We start from the raw sequence: 15,760 nt of genomic DNA on the forward strand, positions 1-15,760 counted from the left end.
GCAAAGTTGCATCTGAAAACAGTGATGGTACCACAATAATAGATCAGCATGCAACAAAGTACTTAATTCCAATAATCCACTTCCACTGAAATGAGTGGAAAATCTGTGCTTTTACACCTTGAGAGTTTACATCTCTCCACAAATAGAAATTGCCGAGATGTGAAATACATCAAGTACTTTTCCTCTCACAAAAACGTTTTTGAATATCTATATTTTACCAGTTTTTTTTACTTTGGACAAAATTTTACTTCACTACATTATAAAGCATGTACGTTCTACTCCACTATGTAAATACGCGCCATTTTTACATTTAATAATCCAGTGTCCAGTGTGTAATTTTTTGGAGGATCTATTGACAGAAATGCAATATAATATTCATAACTATGTTTTCAGAGGTGTATAAAGAGCTTACACAAAGAAGCGTTATGTTTTGTTACCTTAGAATGAGCTATTTCTATCTACATACACTGCGGGTCCCCTTACATGTAAATCGCCATGTTCTGTGAGCCGTCTTAGTGTTTCGAATGGGAGGGGTGGAGTGAGCGGTTGGTTGCAATTCGCAACCTTGCCGCTAGATTTCACTGACTGGACCTTTAAGTACTTGAATAAAAAATGTCGATTTTTAATATTAAAGGTAAAAAAACAAAATGTATTTATAAAATGTTGAGTAAAAAGTTTAATATATGCATAATATAGAGAAGTAAAATTTTTCCAACAAGTGCAGAAAAGTAGTTTGTAGTGGATTAGTGGATTTTGGCAAAACTACTAACAATGAGATGAGGTTCTCGAAAACATTCGAACTTTTTAATGGATTGATTAAAAGCCCCAAGCCACATATATATCTGCCAATTAATGAAATCATAACTGTGCATCATGGGTGTGTCATTCACGACTAAAACTAGCAGACAAAAAAACAGATTGTGTCTTAGATATTAAGAATTTAGATGTACGCATTTCTTAGACCCTCTAAAAGCAGTTGAAATTGAGCAGTTTCATTTTTTATATTTACCACCCAATGAATGACTTACAAATCACTTCATAAAATTTTACTCAGTGTAATCTGTTGTATTGTAATGCCCAACTGCATTTTGGCCATTCTTCATTTCCAAAGTAAAAATACTTTAAGATCAGCAATCAAAATATTTCCACTGACATTGTTTTCCTATTTTTTATTGAGAAAACAATCGTAACCATTTACCGCCCCAGTCCCCAGAAAACAACCCCAAGTCTAAAAATAGACTAACCAATAGCTCCTAACACTAGCTCAACTACGAGCAAGCGGGGTAAGAAGAGCTGTTAGCACTATCTGCTGGCAGAATACAGATGCAATGTATATGGAATCAATTCAAATGCATCAAGTTTATTTCACCAGAACCTTCTTCTGGTCATCATACATAAATGCATTGTATTAAATCAACTCAGCTTATTACAGTTTTAAAAAACAGCAGTGGACAGTTAGATACAGAATATATAAAAATTAAAAGAAATAAAAGGAAAAAAACAGCTTCCACTGGGTACAAATTTGGTTCAATGGGGCCGGGAAAACAGAGTTCACAAGAAACAGTACAACTATTAGGAGATGTGAAAGGAAAGAAAGAGAGTAAGAGCAGGGGATAGTGGGGAAGGACAGTATAGACAAGTGGTAAGACTCAACCTCTACAAGATGCCTGTAGAGGGCTTACCTCAGACATATATGGTGTCAAGAGATGACCCAGAAACTTCTCTCACTGCACACATTTACACTTAGCCCAAACACAAAAACATTTCACAGCCTCAATAAAAAAAACACATAAAAACAAAGACCTCTCCACATAGCCCCTTCTCTTGATTCCTTGTTCTTCGAGTGTAACATTCATTTTTGTTGTTGTTGTTGTCAATGTCAGTCTCCCTTCAGCTTCATTAACTCCGTACTTTTTATCATCCTATTAGTCCTATCCGATCAGTTGGGCTTAAAGCGTGGGAGCTGCACAGACATAATAGGCATTTAAAACACTTGGGGGAATAGACAAAAATCAACATGAGCCAAAATTAAGATGGAAGTTTGGTGGCATGTCCAGTTGATCCTTTTCTGTAGACAATGACAGTCTGGTACAGTCTGCTTTCCCATTATAAAGCTTTTCACATACTTCAATGTTGTCAAAAAACATCACATCGATTTTGACCAATCACGTGTCATGTTTTTTAACAAAAGCACACACCCTCTGAGATTTCGTAAACCTACAAAATCAGGAGTTTCCGAAAGGTTGAAATCAGGCCATCTGAGTTTCTCTCGCTCTTGAATCTGTCCCGTTTCTACCAGAAGTCACGGCGGTGGTAGGCATCAGGGTCGCAGTACTTAGTCACAACCACTCTGTTGGCAAATTTCCTTCCTGTTAACCCTTGCATTGCTTTCTGAGAGTCAAACACTGACATAAATTCCACAAAGATCTAAAAGAGAAAAAGAAAAGAAACATTTAAATACAAAAATAACACAAATTTTACATTTACATGTACTGAAGATGTGTCAAACCTTTCCAGTGCCAGGAACTTCCAAGCCGTCGACAGGGCGTGGGATTTCGATGCTCTTGACCTGGCCATATTTGGAGCACTCGTCTCTGACGTCTTCCACGATCTCTTCATACTCGTCATCATCCAGCAGTTCCTCCGGGGCCACCATGTTCATCAGACACAGGACTTCTGTGGGAATGCCACCCATCTGGGTGACCGAGCTGTTCATTAGACCTGGAACCTGCAGGGTCACTGGAGTCTGGTTTATCCCCGTCTGTAGAAGAAATAAAGAGAGAGATGGATATTCAACTTCATATAAAGGTATATAGTTGCATCAAAACATGTTCGCTCTCTTCCTCACCAGGGTGGTGTTCTTGGAGCCCACGCTTGCTCTTTGGACCAGGAGTTTCTTGTCACCCAGCTGCATTCCGTTTAGACCCGCGATGGCCTGTGATTGTAAACAGTGCATTGTGCTATTGTAACCTCAGCGCCTATTCCATTAGGCACATACCAAACAGATCTGATGTACTCACAGTCGACTTAGAAAAATGCTAAACTGTGACTTACTACACCATGGTGACGGATTACGGTTTTAATGCTGTTACGGTTTTAATGTTGATATGGTTTTAAATTAAGATCCGTCAGTGTTTTTATTACCTGGTCACTGATATTGACGTCAACATATTCACAGAAGGCATAACCCTTTGAGAGGCCTGTAGCGCTGTCTTTCACAAGGTTAAACGCCTTTAGGGGACCAAATGACGTCAGCAATTCTTTTACCTGGGAATAGATATTACCTTTTAGTCAGAATTAAGATACAAGAAAAGTAGTGTATAAAATTCTGAGAAATAATAATTAAAAAATGACATTTTGATACAAACCTGATCATCATTGAGGTAATTTGGCAGACCACCGATGAAGAGTTTATGCGCCGAATCAGGTACCACTGTGGAGACCACGCCTACAGAGAGAGAACAAGTGATACCACCTAATGGTCTGTGTTAAATCAATCACAACTTAAGCTTCAAAATAATTATAGAAAGAAAAATCTTGAGCAGAAGTCAAGTCAAAAAGCAAATAGAGTCATGCCTGGGACGTAGACGCTGGGGTTTTCACTCATGCCTGGTAGAGGTTGGTAGTCGTGTGGTCGGCGAATCTTTAGACTCTGTCCCTGGAAAATGATGCCATCAAACGCCATGGCCTGCGTGGTCTCATCCACTGAGCGGAACTGTATTAACACAACATAAAAACGACATTATTCTTCTGAAACCTCTCTCGTGAAGCACTTATCTGAGGATCTACTGCTCAGGACAAAGTCTGACCTCCAGAAAGGCAAAGTTCTTGTCCTGGTTGATCTGAACAGCAAGGACTGGATTTCCTGGGGCCTGAGTCAGGCCACCCAAACGCATCTGAGCGTTGAAAAAGTCCATCATGGACTCCTATCAGATACCAGAGAGCGATGCAGTTATTGAATTGAATATAAAACACACTTGAATATAAAGCAAAGCATGCAGATAGCAAGCACAGAGATAAATTCTGCATTTAATCTGTGAAATTAATCAGTTCAATTGTTTATATATAACAGCAACAAACATAATGGGTTACATCACACGTGGGATCATCACACCCTCTTATCTACCAATGGCGAAGCTCACCTCTGTGATACCGAAGGGGATGTTGCCAACGTACAAACGCCGGGCTTGTCGAGTCATCTGGCTGCCCACCACAGGAACAGGTGTTGGGGTTACAGCCAGACCCTCAGGGGTCATAGTGGGAAGCAGAGCAGTAGCTGGGATCTGACCTGCAGCTGAAGTCCAAGTAATTTTGAAAAAAGATTTTAGACAAGTGTAAGGAAAGAGACAAACCTATAAAAAGAGAACAAGACTCACCTTGCATGGCTTTGTACTGCATGGGTGTGATGTGTTCAAAACCCGGAGGGGGAACATCCCAGTACTTCTTTACTTTAAACTTTTTCTTCTCACGGTGCGGGGAACGACTGCACGGACAGACAGATCAACGACAACAAAATCAATGACGGTATTCAATAATATACAGATACTCCAGCTCTCAACAATCCTAATGATTTCAGCTTTCCAAACATCAATCCCAGCATACCTGCGTCTGTGTCTGCGATCCTTGCTATCTCCATGACGATCTCGGCTGCCTCTCCGTTCTCTGTCCCCACTCCTCCTCTTCCTATCATGGTCTCTGCTGCGACTTCTCGAGCCACTCCGCCGGTGGTGCTTGTTCTCCTTGTCTCTGTCTGCTGTTCAGTGAATTGCAATGAAACATACAAAACATGATCAAAATGCACACATCAATTAGTCTGTAGTAGTTCTTTCAAACTCTATCAGTACTAACCTGTTAAATTTCTGCATAGATACAGTGGGGTTCAACAGTCTGAGTCCACTTGTGAACATGCTCTATTTTGCATTTTTCTAATGTTTTTTTTCGCTAAAAATCATATTATCAGCATAACTTGAACTGTAAAAGTGAACATGAATTTATTAGTATTTGGTTTGTTCTCTTTGGATTTAATGACAGCATGCACTCAAGCTGGACTCATATTTGCGTAAAACATGATGGTCCACGTTAACCCAGCATAATGAGAATCTGCTTCATTTTAAGTTATTTTTATTACACTCATTTCAATTTATTTGTTGGATATTTTTTAACACATTTTTCTAAAACCTGGTTTATTTCCAAGTTTAAAATTAGATGTTGTATCCCACGTTTTCATAACTTCAATGAATCATCACTGTAATAACATGCCTCGTAATATATGTGAGACCACACCCCCTGAGCAAAGACAATAACAAACAGTTTCCAGACGTATGATTGATTTTAATGCTTACAAGTGTTTGGTGTTCTGTTTGGTGTTCTGTACAATCTCATACAGGACAGTATTGTAAAGAGGTTGTGTCTTTAGTCTGCAGACTGACCAGCTGCTTGCCCAGCGAAGCAGGTCTTTCAACCACACCCACTGAAACACATGACAAAACGCTCAATGACATCAGACGGACAGCTTTATTTCTCACCTTGCTTGTTTTCAGTCAGCTGTCTCTCAAACTCGTCAAAATCTGACATTTTGTAGCAGCTCCGACACACCGACTGAGTAAAACCGGCTAGCTAGCAGCTAGCAATTCAGTGAATGCGAACAAATCGCACACGCAAACTAAGCTGTGACGCAAATGCGAAACTATAACTTCTGAATGCGAGCTGGTAAAAATAAAGCGCAGTTTAATGAAAGCAGCAGGAGTCGAGCTGGTGTTCTCCACGGCCGCTCACCACATACAAAGGCTAGCATGAGGAAAACGAGCCTTTTAAGGAGATCGAGCAAAACAAAGGTGCGCCAGTTGCTGCACCGCACTACACGAGTGCTTCGCTCTCAGAGGAGCTCGCGTATTCCTTAAAAACTGCGATGATACCTAAGGAGCGGTCTCTGTTTCCCATAAAATCCCTGTGAAACGCCAAGGCCGTGAGAAAGCGTATGCAAAGGTCATTAGCCACTCCAATACACTTCCGGGTCAAGGCCACTCTGCAAACCATCTGGATAATTTCAAATGTTAAACTCCTCTTTCATCAGGGCGGTGTTCGATGGGTGTGTATATGCATTATATGGTAAATTGTATGTAGAATTAAACTTTTTCGTGTTTGCAGTAAACGGATAAATAAACAAGGACCAAAATAATTAATAATTGTATATGACAGCGCCCTCTGCTGGTTCATCCGCTTATTAGCGGTGAGTGCGGGTCGCTTCTGCAGGTACGCGTGCTGCGGCGACTGACTTGCATTGTTGTTTTTGATAATATAAATGACGCACAGACATATGTATATACATGTGTGTTATTTTGAATCGTCGTAGAGCACGAATTTGCTGCTTGTCCGCTGCTGTCTTCTACAAGTGTGCTGGTGCTTTGCTTGACCTGCTCGTTACCTTTAAAAACTTGTGTTTCAACTGTTTTACAGAAAAAAGGAGTGGGAGGACACTGTAATTAACTTAATCTAGACACCGGACAGTTGTGATTAATCTTCATTTTTGCGACCTGAGACTCCATATCGAATCGCAAACAGTAAGTTCTGATTGTTTGCCTATGAATGTCATGTCATGGACCTCATATCAAGCAGTATGACTGTTGTAATATACGTGAGGCGGGTTTACGTCAGGGGTTCTCAACCTTATTGACGCCAAGGCCCCCCACAAAAGACATAAACTGGAAAAGTGTTTATACAATATAAAATGGACAGATAGTAATACATATTTTGGTTTTTAGTTGTTTTTAAATGCATTTCAGTACTTATTTTGTCTCATTTTAAATTATTAGTCATCCAATTCCCCCTTGGATGTCAGCTGGGCCACGGCCCCCCTGTTGAGAACCACTGGTTTACATTAAGTTAACATGAAGGTCAATAGGGCTCTGCTCGCATACACGCTTTCACTTTTGTTGGTATAGTGGTTGTGTCTCAAATTCTAGTGAACTACTTGGACATCTTTGAAGCATGCTCAGACTTGCCCTTCTGACACACAGAGACATTGTCTGGTGTGCTGAATACTCTGTTTAACCTTTGTGTTTCATGAGAACTTCACGTGGCAGACTTAACATTTAACAACTAGGCTTATAACACAGTGCGCCACATAAGTGCTTGGGCGCTCTTAAAGTATACATTCCTTATAAAATGTGCATTTTATAGTATAAACTATAGACGTATAAGTGTGTTATATGCTTTATTCTTTTACCATTAAAAAGTTTGACTAAATATTTAGGACTACTGCAAGTGTATGCAAATACATATGTATTTCTGGGTACGGTAAACATGTGACATAATTGCCTGGTGTTCTCCTCAGTGGCAAGAATAGGCAGACTCTCCACCAAAGGCTCAGTGCTGTTACTGTGTGACATGCAGGAGAAATTCAGACCCGCGATCTACCAATTCACAAATATTGTGAGCAATGCCGCAAGATTACTACAGGTACAGTCTGCACCCATAATGTAGCAAAACTACTGGTGTTGTCAATTCTGTCTTTCTAATAATATAACAGGTCAATTGTAGGTCAGGAAACAGAACATTATTAATCATGTTTCTCTCGCAGGCATGTCAAATCTTGAACATCCCCCAGATATTGACAGAGCAGTACCCCAAAGGTCTGGGCCCCACGGTTCCTGAACTGGGTGCAGATGGGCTAAAGCCTCATGAAAAGACCAGTTTCTCCATGCTGACAGACAGTGTGAAGAATTCACTGAAGACCCTGGGAGATCCTCAGCAGGTCATTCTGTGTGGCATTGAGGCTCAAGCCTGCATCGCGGTAAAGTCAAGTGGGATATTTTAACTGATGTCACAACACTTTGACACACAGTTATTGCATACTGATCCTCAGGTTTCTTGTTTTACTGTAGTGCACAACCTTTGATCTCCTCGAACAAGGCATGGAGGTTCACATTGTAGCAGATGCTGTCTCTGCTCGAAGGTACGAATTGCTTCTTAGATTTTCTAAGACGCAGAAACAACTGCTGACTGCCTTACCATGACTCACACCCATATTACAAGTATAAGGTCAATTATAAAACGGTCAGTTCTGGTCCTTGATTCTGATTGGCTGAGCGGAGTTCTAAGCCGTTATAAAATACCCCAATATATAACGGCTGACCGCACCACATAGACTAAATATCATTTTATTTACTTTATTTTATGAAACCTTGCTAAGCATATGGGATAACCGTTTTATAAAAGCAATAAACCCCGCGAAGCAGTGGGTTACAGTGCATTTTATAACAGCTACGGGGTTTTAGGCACTCCGCTTCGCGTCGTGCCACAACGCCCTTAGCTGTTATAAAATGCACTGTAACCCACTGCTTCTTGGGGCTTATTGCTTTAGTATAGTATTTTTCAGGAATGATGGATAGCATCTTTAAGCCTTTTCTATAGTGGAGTTATTGTTGGCAGATATAGCTGAATTTGTTTAGGCACTTGTGCAGAATTTTCTATGTATTATAAGTTAAGTAAATGTCAGGTGTTGAAAACGTATCTGCCTGTTGTTTTTCAGCCAAACAGATCGGCTTTTTGCACTGTCTCGACTGAAGCAGAGTGGAGTGTTTCTTACCACCACAGAGGGAGTTTTATTACAACTAGTGCAGAATGCCAAGCACCCCAACTTTAAAGAAGTACTATATCTGTCTATTTGTCTGTCTAGTTGAATGGGATGCACAGATTGGTTATTTATGTAATATAGCTTTATTTGTACATTTTGGAATTTGATGCCTTCAGTTTCTATTATATGAAAGACATTGTTTTGTCTTGACCAGAAACAAATCCTGGTTTTGAGTAAAAAAAACCTTTCTTTAATTTCTTTAAGCCATTTTCATGAAAAATGAGAAAATGATGTGATTTGGAAAGGGTTTAGTTTGCTGTGTGCATTGGAGGTAATTATAGGTTTGGCTTGAGAGAGCTTGTGTGCATGAGAGTACATGAGGAGTTGCTGAAGTGTTCGCCCATTGTTCTTTTCGTGTTCTTACCTGTAATTCTTCTTTGTACACAGATCCAGAAGCTCCTGGCCCACCCCTCCCCTGATACAGGCCTGCTGGCCTTCTACAGCTGTCTGTAGGGCCAGCCACACACACCACACCCTACAGAAATGAGTAGCCTACATAAATTACTGTAATTTAACATAAACTGTTGTGAATATTGTGCTGTTGCATTTTCAAATAATATTACTTTCAAAGAAACAAAATATTTAAAATGGTGTAATAAAGGCTGTAATATACGTTTAATTATTCAGTATTAATAAATAAAAACAAAATTAAACAACAACAATTAACAGTTATTCTGTATCATATCTTATGCAGACATTGCATATAAATATCTAAATAAATGCTGCCATAAATTCTTTACACCTATGGTGTGAGTATGTGAGTTATAAATAACATAGTAATAACTCATTGTTAAGTTTATGTCTTTGTTAATATTGATTTTATTTTCTCGTTGCGTTTTGACATCAAAAAGCCCACAGCCCCATCAAAAAGGTTCATGAATACCAAACCAGGAAATTTCTCTTTCTGTCTTACACACAAAAAAATAGAAACTGGATATAATTTAGCATGATCAATAATAATATTTATGTCACTTTAAAGGGAAAAATCTGAGCATTTATAAATAAATAAATGTGTGCTATAAACAGCACATATTTTTCTTATATACAGTGTCATCAACAGAACTTTGCACACATTGATTTTCTGCTTTAATAAAATTAATAAATTGTGAATTACTAGCTTTTATCTTTATTTATAGGTTTTACACAACTAAACCAAAATGATACCCTCTGCAGCCTGTGTAAATACCCCCTTGAGTATTCCTATGCTGAAAATCATTGACATATAGAGGATTAAGTCTGACATGCAGCAGGATGTAAACATGACCAAGTAAATGTGAATGGAAATTATTACAGTGGGCTCCCGCCTACTCCTCTCCTATTTCAGCAGTGAAACAGGAACTTACTCACCAGTTAAACATTATAAGTGCAGCCATGATAGAGAAGGAGGGGCAAACGAGAGGTGTGTAATTTATGTGCGATTTCATGTGGCGTCGCGCAGACCGACCGACTTGTGGCATCAAAAAATCGCGACAGCGATCTAAAATACCAGCCTTCGAATTGCTCTCGCGATACTTTGATGTCCCATAGCCATCTGTGTGCGCAGCGCCGTATGAAGTCGAACACACCCAAAAGAGCGCTCGTATGTCAAATGACGTTCAGCCAGGCAGAAAGGGAGGGGTAAAAAGAAAGGCAAGAACTTTCCGATAGTTCTCCGTCTCCCAAACAGAATAATCACACGAAGCCTATTAACTTGGAAGCCTGTGTCGGCGAATAAATGCAGCGATAAGCGGAGAAGAGATAAGAAATGGCAAAGTGTTGAGTAAACGTTTGCTGAGCTACCCTGTGCAACAGATGCAAGCATTAAAAAATGACACAGTGTGAAGTCTGTGGCCTTGGGACAGCAGTGATGTAAGTGTTTCTTTCCTTTATTTACTTTATTATGCACACATGTTTTCTAGGAAGGAATGTGCGGGGTTCGGACCTTTGATGAAAACGGTACGCTTTGAGAATGTCCTTTGAAATTCTTTTTTTAAGCATTACTTCATGAAATGTAAATACGTTTATGTATAAATGCGGTTTCTATTACAACTCATTTTAATATTGTTGCCCTGCAACGGTGTGTGCATTGAAACGATTACGGTTTATATGCCATCCAGGGGTGAAACCAGCAACGTAGCTTATTACTTAATATTTTGTTTTCCCTGCGCCTCAGACAGTCCCTTCAGCATGACTTCGGAACTGAACTCCAGTTTGACCAGCATCGACTGGCTTCCCCAGCTGGGAATCAGCTCCTTGCGTTCAGGGAAAGAGAGAGTGGAGCGAAAGAAAGATCGAGGAAGAGAGAAGGATTTACCTCCCATACCTCCAGTGACCCCTGCATCTAATTCCAAAGCGAAGCCCCCACACAGCTATGCCACTCTGATCGCCATGGCAATTAGTTCTGCCCCTGAAAGGAAGATGAGTTTGAATGATATTTACACATGGATCAGTGATACTTTTCCGCATTACAGCAGAGCAGGAAGAGGCTGGAAGGTAAAGACCACTATGTGACCACTTCCTTATAAACTGGGTCATGATGCGCAGATAAACGTGCAGAACACATCATGCTCTATTTTGGGGGCTTTGTACTTTATTGACTTACTAAACATTTATGGATGGAAAATTTGGGGAAAATATAAAGGTTGTTTTGTTTATTACTCAAGTTTTGGTGGATACTCACTTTCAGAGGGGAACTAGGGGAACGTTTGTTATTTACTGCTTCAGCAAGTCTGAAGGTCTATATAGCTTCCGTTACATAAGACAACCCCAGTATTTAATCAACTTGTGTTTGTAAACTTGTGTTCCTTGAGAGCCCAATTGCTCTTTTGTAAGACATAATGCTGACTTGAATGGCCGAGGAGCTCTGCTTCTGTTTCATACCCAAGTTCTGATTCATTGCGCCAAAGTCTCAGAGTGAACTGCTTTTACTTGGAATTTATGATTTAAAACAAAGATTTCTTACAGCTAGTTGTCAGTTTAATATGAGTAGGTGCAGTGTTTCAGAGGAATTGTGTTGCAATCTGTTCTCAAGTACCTCTTGAGTAAAACCAAATGATATGTAATGCAATTTAACAATTTCAAGTGAGGACCCTGTGCTACCCAGGTATATATATTAAAAGCAGATTTGCATAAGATTGAGACACAAATATTTACATGAAGACATTCTGTTTTTCAATTTAGAACTCAATCCGACACAATTTGTCCCTTAATAAATGTTTCCGGAAAGTTCCTCGACCACAGAGTGACCCTGGAAAGGTGATGTAGAGACATTTTTCTATATTAATATCAGAAAAAAACTATTTAATGGGCCTCAGTTGCTTTAATGATAAGTCCTTTTTAAACTTACAAATTTTCTCAAATCAGTTTCCTGTTTCTTTTTGCAGGGGTCATACTGGACGATGGATGGACCCTACCCATCTCAACCCAGAGGAGTCAAACGTCCTTACACTAAAGAGGAAGAGGTACAGCACACGGAACATGCTTATTTCATCTATGAGATGTCAATATGTGAAAATAAATAATATTTCATTTACTTACTCCATTATCCCAGTTCCAGAGTCCATCCTCAGAGACCCATGAGCTTGTCAATCAACCAGAGACCCTCCCAATCCAGTCAGACACGAAGAGCGTATTCTCTCCTCCTCCTTGTAAGGTATGAAGTAATCTCTCCTGCTTTTCTATTGAGAATCTGTCGAGCAGACAGAGCTGGTAGTCAAGGAATGAGGAAATGAGAGTGAGGATGAGAACTAAACAAAAGAGAACCAGTGACTGGTAGATTATAAATTGTTTAAAGAAATATCTGGAATAAATGAAATATCTGAAAAATGTCTGACTTATGATATGCTTGATATCTATTGAAATGATATCTGCTTGATATCAATTTTTTATGAATGTTTTTAAAAATAAATTAAAGGAGCAATGTGGAGATTTTAGGGGCATCTAGCAGTGAGGTCACGAATTGCAAGCAATGGATCCCTCCACAGCTCATCCCTCCCTTTCGAAGCACTACAGCGGCTGACACAGGACTAAGATGTTGTCACTTCTTTGCCAAAGGAGATAACGTATTTACGAAACACGCTCTGTAGAGCAGTTTGTCCGTTTAGGGCTACTGTAGAAACAACTTGGTGAATTCCATGTAAGGGGACCGTGGTGTATGTAGATAGAAATAGCTCAAAGGTAATAAAAACATAACGCTTCATTATGTAAGGTCCTTATACACCTCTGAAGACATAGTTATGTATATTATATTGAATTTCTGTCAATAGATCCTTGTAAATATCACACACAGCACCTTTAATAATGGTCTTAGTCAAAAGCATCTTTAATTTAGTTTATTTTGTGTTTTCTCTTTTTGGCTAATGAACCACATCCCTATATTTAACAAGAAAATATATTTCATATTTAGTTCTATAGTTGTAATTAAATAAATATAAGAACAGACAGTAGAGACACGGGAAATTATGAAATATATAGAATATAATTTTTAGAATAATGCAATTTTTAACATCATAAGAGGAAAAAAAAGACAGAATTTTTATCTTATTGGTAAACTATTCCTTTAAAATGTCATAGCATTCATCCTCTGTTTCCACAGCAACGTCCAAGTGCTCCAATACCCGTATCTGTTCCGACCTCTCACCCATCGCACCCTCACCCTGATCCCCCGCTTCGATTTTCCTTTGCCGATTTGAATCTGCCAGACCTGTATAATTCCTTTCAGTCCCTGTGTCGCACTGTGAGAGACAGAGTCACCTCACAATGTAAGTGTGGACATAGAGTGTATTCCAAAAACATTATTTCAGGAAAGCTTAACATTAGGTTTATAAATGTTTCTCTTTTTCCCGTAGCGGATGTTTCCACTTTACTTGGACTTATGAATGACAGTACACCACTCCACACCCCTACCCTTCTCCCTCTCTCCCCCTGCCCCTGTCCAAACCCCAATACTAATCAGTACACCACCCTAAACCCTAATACCAACGGCAACATCAACCTAAATACACCCAATACTAACTCTAGTTTTATCCATAACCCAAACCAGAATCCCCCTAATGTTTATTCACATTCCAACACTGAGCCCACCAGGCTGATGCACAATAATGGTGAGTGCACTTCCACAATAGCTACATGTGTTAACAGGATATAAGCGTTCTGATAACCTGATCAGTGATCTTATTATGTTATCTCCTCTTTTCCTTTCAGTTGTTCCTGCAGACTGGTTCAGTAATGCTGACTCTTTGAGAGAGAGTTTTAGAATAGCTAGTAGTCTGGACTGGTCTAACATTGACCTCACCTCTCACCCTGGTCAGTACTCAACGTGAGATATTGCAGTTTTACCATTTCAGTTGTAAAAACTACTTTTGGGATTTGTAAGAAAGCATTAGTTTCTGTAAAGTTTAGAAATCACCAAACAGCATACTTTACTATAAGTTAGAACAGAATGATTAATTGTTTCTTTCTGTCGTCTTGTCATGCAGACTTGGTAGAAAGCATGCGCCAGGCGGAGCTCTGTGACTGGGCATTGGATTCGACACTCTTCACCTCACTATGTGATTCCCTCAACCGTTTCTACACTCAGAAGGGTCTCATTGGCTCCACCTCTGGTGGCCCCTCCCCTTTGGGTCAAATAGCTCTACCTCCTCTCAGTATGCCAGCCACTAACCCTCCCACCCTGTGTAGTTTAACTCAACCCTCTCCACTGAGCTACCCCTCCCAGCTCCCTCTTGCCACAGGTGAACCTCATCTGCAAAGTCCCAGGAGATCCCTGACCCCACTCGCCCAGCATCAGGCAGCACAGAGACCACCAGAGTTACAGCCAACAACAAGTCAGCCTCTGACTCCTAACGGTACGATGAGAGATACTTTTTAAAAATCACTTTATATCTAAACTCATGTTGTCATATACATGCTTATACATATTCATTTTATATTCATGCAGCACTTCAAACTCAGCCACTGACCCCAAGAAGTCATCCGCCTTTGAAGAACCATCCCAGTGAGGAAATCCAGGACGACTTTGACTGGGATTCGCTGATTGAGTAATTTTTGTTGGCTTGATGTTCAGGACACACAGTAAAACAAGACACGAGCCAATTACGAGACAATGTAACAGTATCTGACAACATGGACATGAGGCCAACTCATTCATCTTTTACAGACGTTTCATGTGCTGTATATTTGATTTCCTAACTACACCAGTGAGCATCATTCAAGTACTTCTTCAGTTTAAATACACAATAGATAGCCAGGACCAAACTGTGAGGTTTACCAACATATGTATGACAAGGCACGAGTGCTTATTTGTGCCTTACAGCTCAGAACCTTGAAGGTCAAGAGAGTCGGTCCTGACAATGTTTTACATATTTGTCTTACTTACTATGCCAGCTGCCTTTTGTGTCATCATATGACAATAAACAACAGTGTAAATAACCAAAGCCTTAGCCAATAGACAATGGCTGTATGTTGATAAAGGCTTTACTGACATACAGTACATATTTTCAACAAATTCTGTGTGTAACTAACAGTTTGTAAAGTTTGTCACCCAAAAAGGAAAATTCTGTCATGAATTACTCTCAAGTCGTTTCAAATCTGTATACATTTTTTTTCTGTTGAACACAAAGATATTTAGAAGAAAGTTAGCAACTGACATTTCTGGGACATCATTCACTACCATAGTAGGTAAAATTATTGTATGGATTTATTTCATCTTATTTTTGTGTTCTGTTGAACATAAAATAAGATGTTTTGAGGAATTTAGGAAACCAGACAGTTCTGGAACACTTTTGACTACCATGGTAGTCAAAAATGCCCCAGAACTATCAGTTGTTAAAATGTTTCCAAATATCTTTGTTTTGATGAACACAGGGAAAGACATTTATACAGGTTTGGAAAAAATGGAGGGTAATTCATGACAGAATTTTCACTTTTGGGTGGAGTATCCCTTAAACAATACCTTGAGGTATATTATGACAATACATTTGATTTATATATTTTGACTGAAAATAATGACATTTGTGACTTTATTTTCGTCACCTTTTCACTTCAGCATATCCCCTTAGGGAGCTCGATTTTGTCTTTTTAAAAATGAAATAAAATGTGAGACTTTACCAAATGATTGCCTGTGCCGTAGTTCGAAGACATTGCAAC

General features: G+C 39.5%; 3 protein-coding genes across 10 annotated transcripts; 2 read left to right on the forward strand and 1 right to left on the reverse strand.

Moving 5' to 3' along the window:
* Positions 1-1,344: 1,344 nt before the first annotated feature.
* On the reverse strand, positions 1,345-5,640 carry u2af2a (U2 small nuclear RNA auxiliary factor 2a). 6 transcript variants are annotated; one of them, XM_057339236.1, is made up of 11 exons: positions 5,526-5,640; positions 4,603-4,753; positions 4,377-4,483; positions 4,143-4,294; positions 3,810-3,926; positions 3,577-3,715; positions 3,369-3,448; positions 3,145-3,267; positions 2,849-2,935; positions 2,510-2,761; positions 1,345-2,427 (listed from the first exon to the last, which is right to left on the reverse strand). In XM_057339236.1, exons 1-11 carry the CDS (start codon positions 5,572-5,574, stop codon positions 2,293-2,295), a joined length of 1,392 nt encoding a protein of 463 aa, XP_057195219.1. In that variant the 5' UTR covers positions 5,575-5,640; the 3' UTR covers positions 1,345-2,292. The 6 variants fall into 6 exon arrangements, with proteins under 6 accessions (XP_057195219.1, XP_057195217.1, XP_057195220.1 ...); XM_057339234.1 differs by having other exon boundaries at positions 3,369-3,475; XM_057339237.1 differs by having other exon boundaries at positions 4,603-4,750; positions 5,526-5,639.
* A 339-nt stretch (positions 5,641-5,979) lies between these two features.
* Positions 5,980-9,720, forward strand: isoc2 (isochorismatase domain containing 2). 2 transcript variants are annotated; one of them, XM_057339240.1, is made up of 7 exons: positions 5,980-6,088; positions 6,457-6,560; positions 7,334-7,458; positions 7,580-7,792; positions 7,884-7,954; positions 8,531-8,648; positions 9,023-9,720. In XM_057339240.1, coding segments are annotated over exons 2-7 (594 nt in total). In that variant the 5' UTR covers positions 5,980-6,088; positions 6,457-6,559; the 3' UTR covers positions 9,089-9,720. The 2 variants fall into 2 exon arrangements, with proteins under 2 accessions (XP_057195223.1, XP_057195224.1); XM_057339241.1 differs by lacking the exon at positions 5,980-6,088 and adding an exon at positions 6,214-6,252.
* A 160-nt stretch (positions 9,721-9,880) lies between these two features.
* foxj2 (forkhead box J2) lies at positions 9,881-15,721 on the forward strand. 2 transcript variants are annotated; one of them, XM_057339231.1, is made up of 10 exons: positions 9,881-10,483; positions 10,792-11,107; positions 11,795-11,869; positions 11,998-12,075; positions 12,165-12,266; positions 13,209-13,374; positions 13,462-13,716; positions 13,817-13,918; positions 14,092-14,460; positions 14,553-15,721. In XM_057339231.1, the coding sequence occupies exons 1-10, from the start codon at positions 10,443-10,445 to the stop codon at positions 14,654-14,656; spliced, it is 1,608 nt and encodes a 535-aa protein (XP_057195214.1). In that variant the 5' UTR covers positions 9,881-10,442; the 3' UTR covers positions 14,657-15,721. The 2 variants fall into 2 exon arrangements, with proteins under 2 accessions (XP_057195214.1, XP_057195215.1); XM_057339232.1 differs by having other exon boundaries at positions 9,883-10,483; positions 10,788-11,107; positions 14,553-15,720.
* The last annotated feature ends 39 nt before the right edge of the window (positions 15,722-15,760 follow it).

This window comes from Triplophysa rosa, linkage group LG8, assembly GCF_024868665.1.
Source record: "Triplophysa rosa linkage group LG8, Trosa_1v2, whole genome shotgun sequence".
Taxonomy (NCBI): domain Eukaryota; kingdom Metazoa; phylum Chordata; class Actinopteri; order Cypriniformes; family Nemacheilidae; genus Triplophysa; species Triplophysa rosa.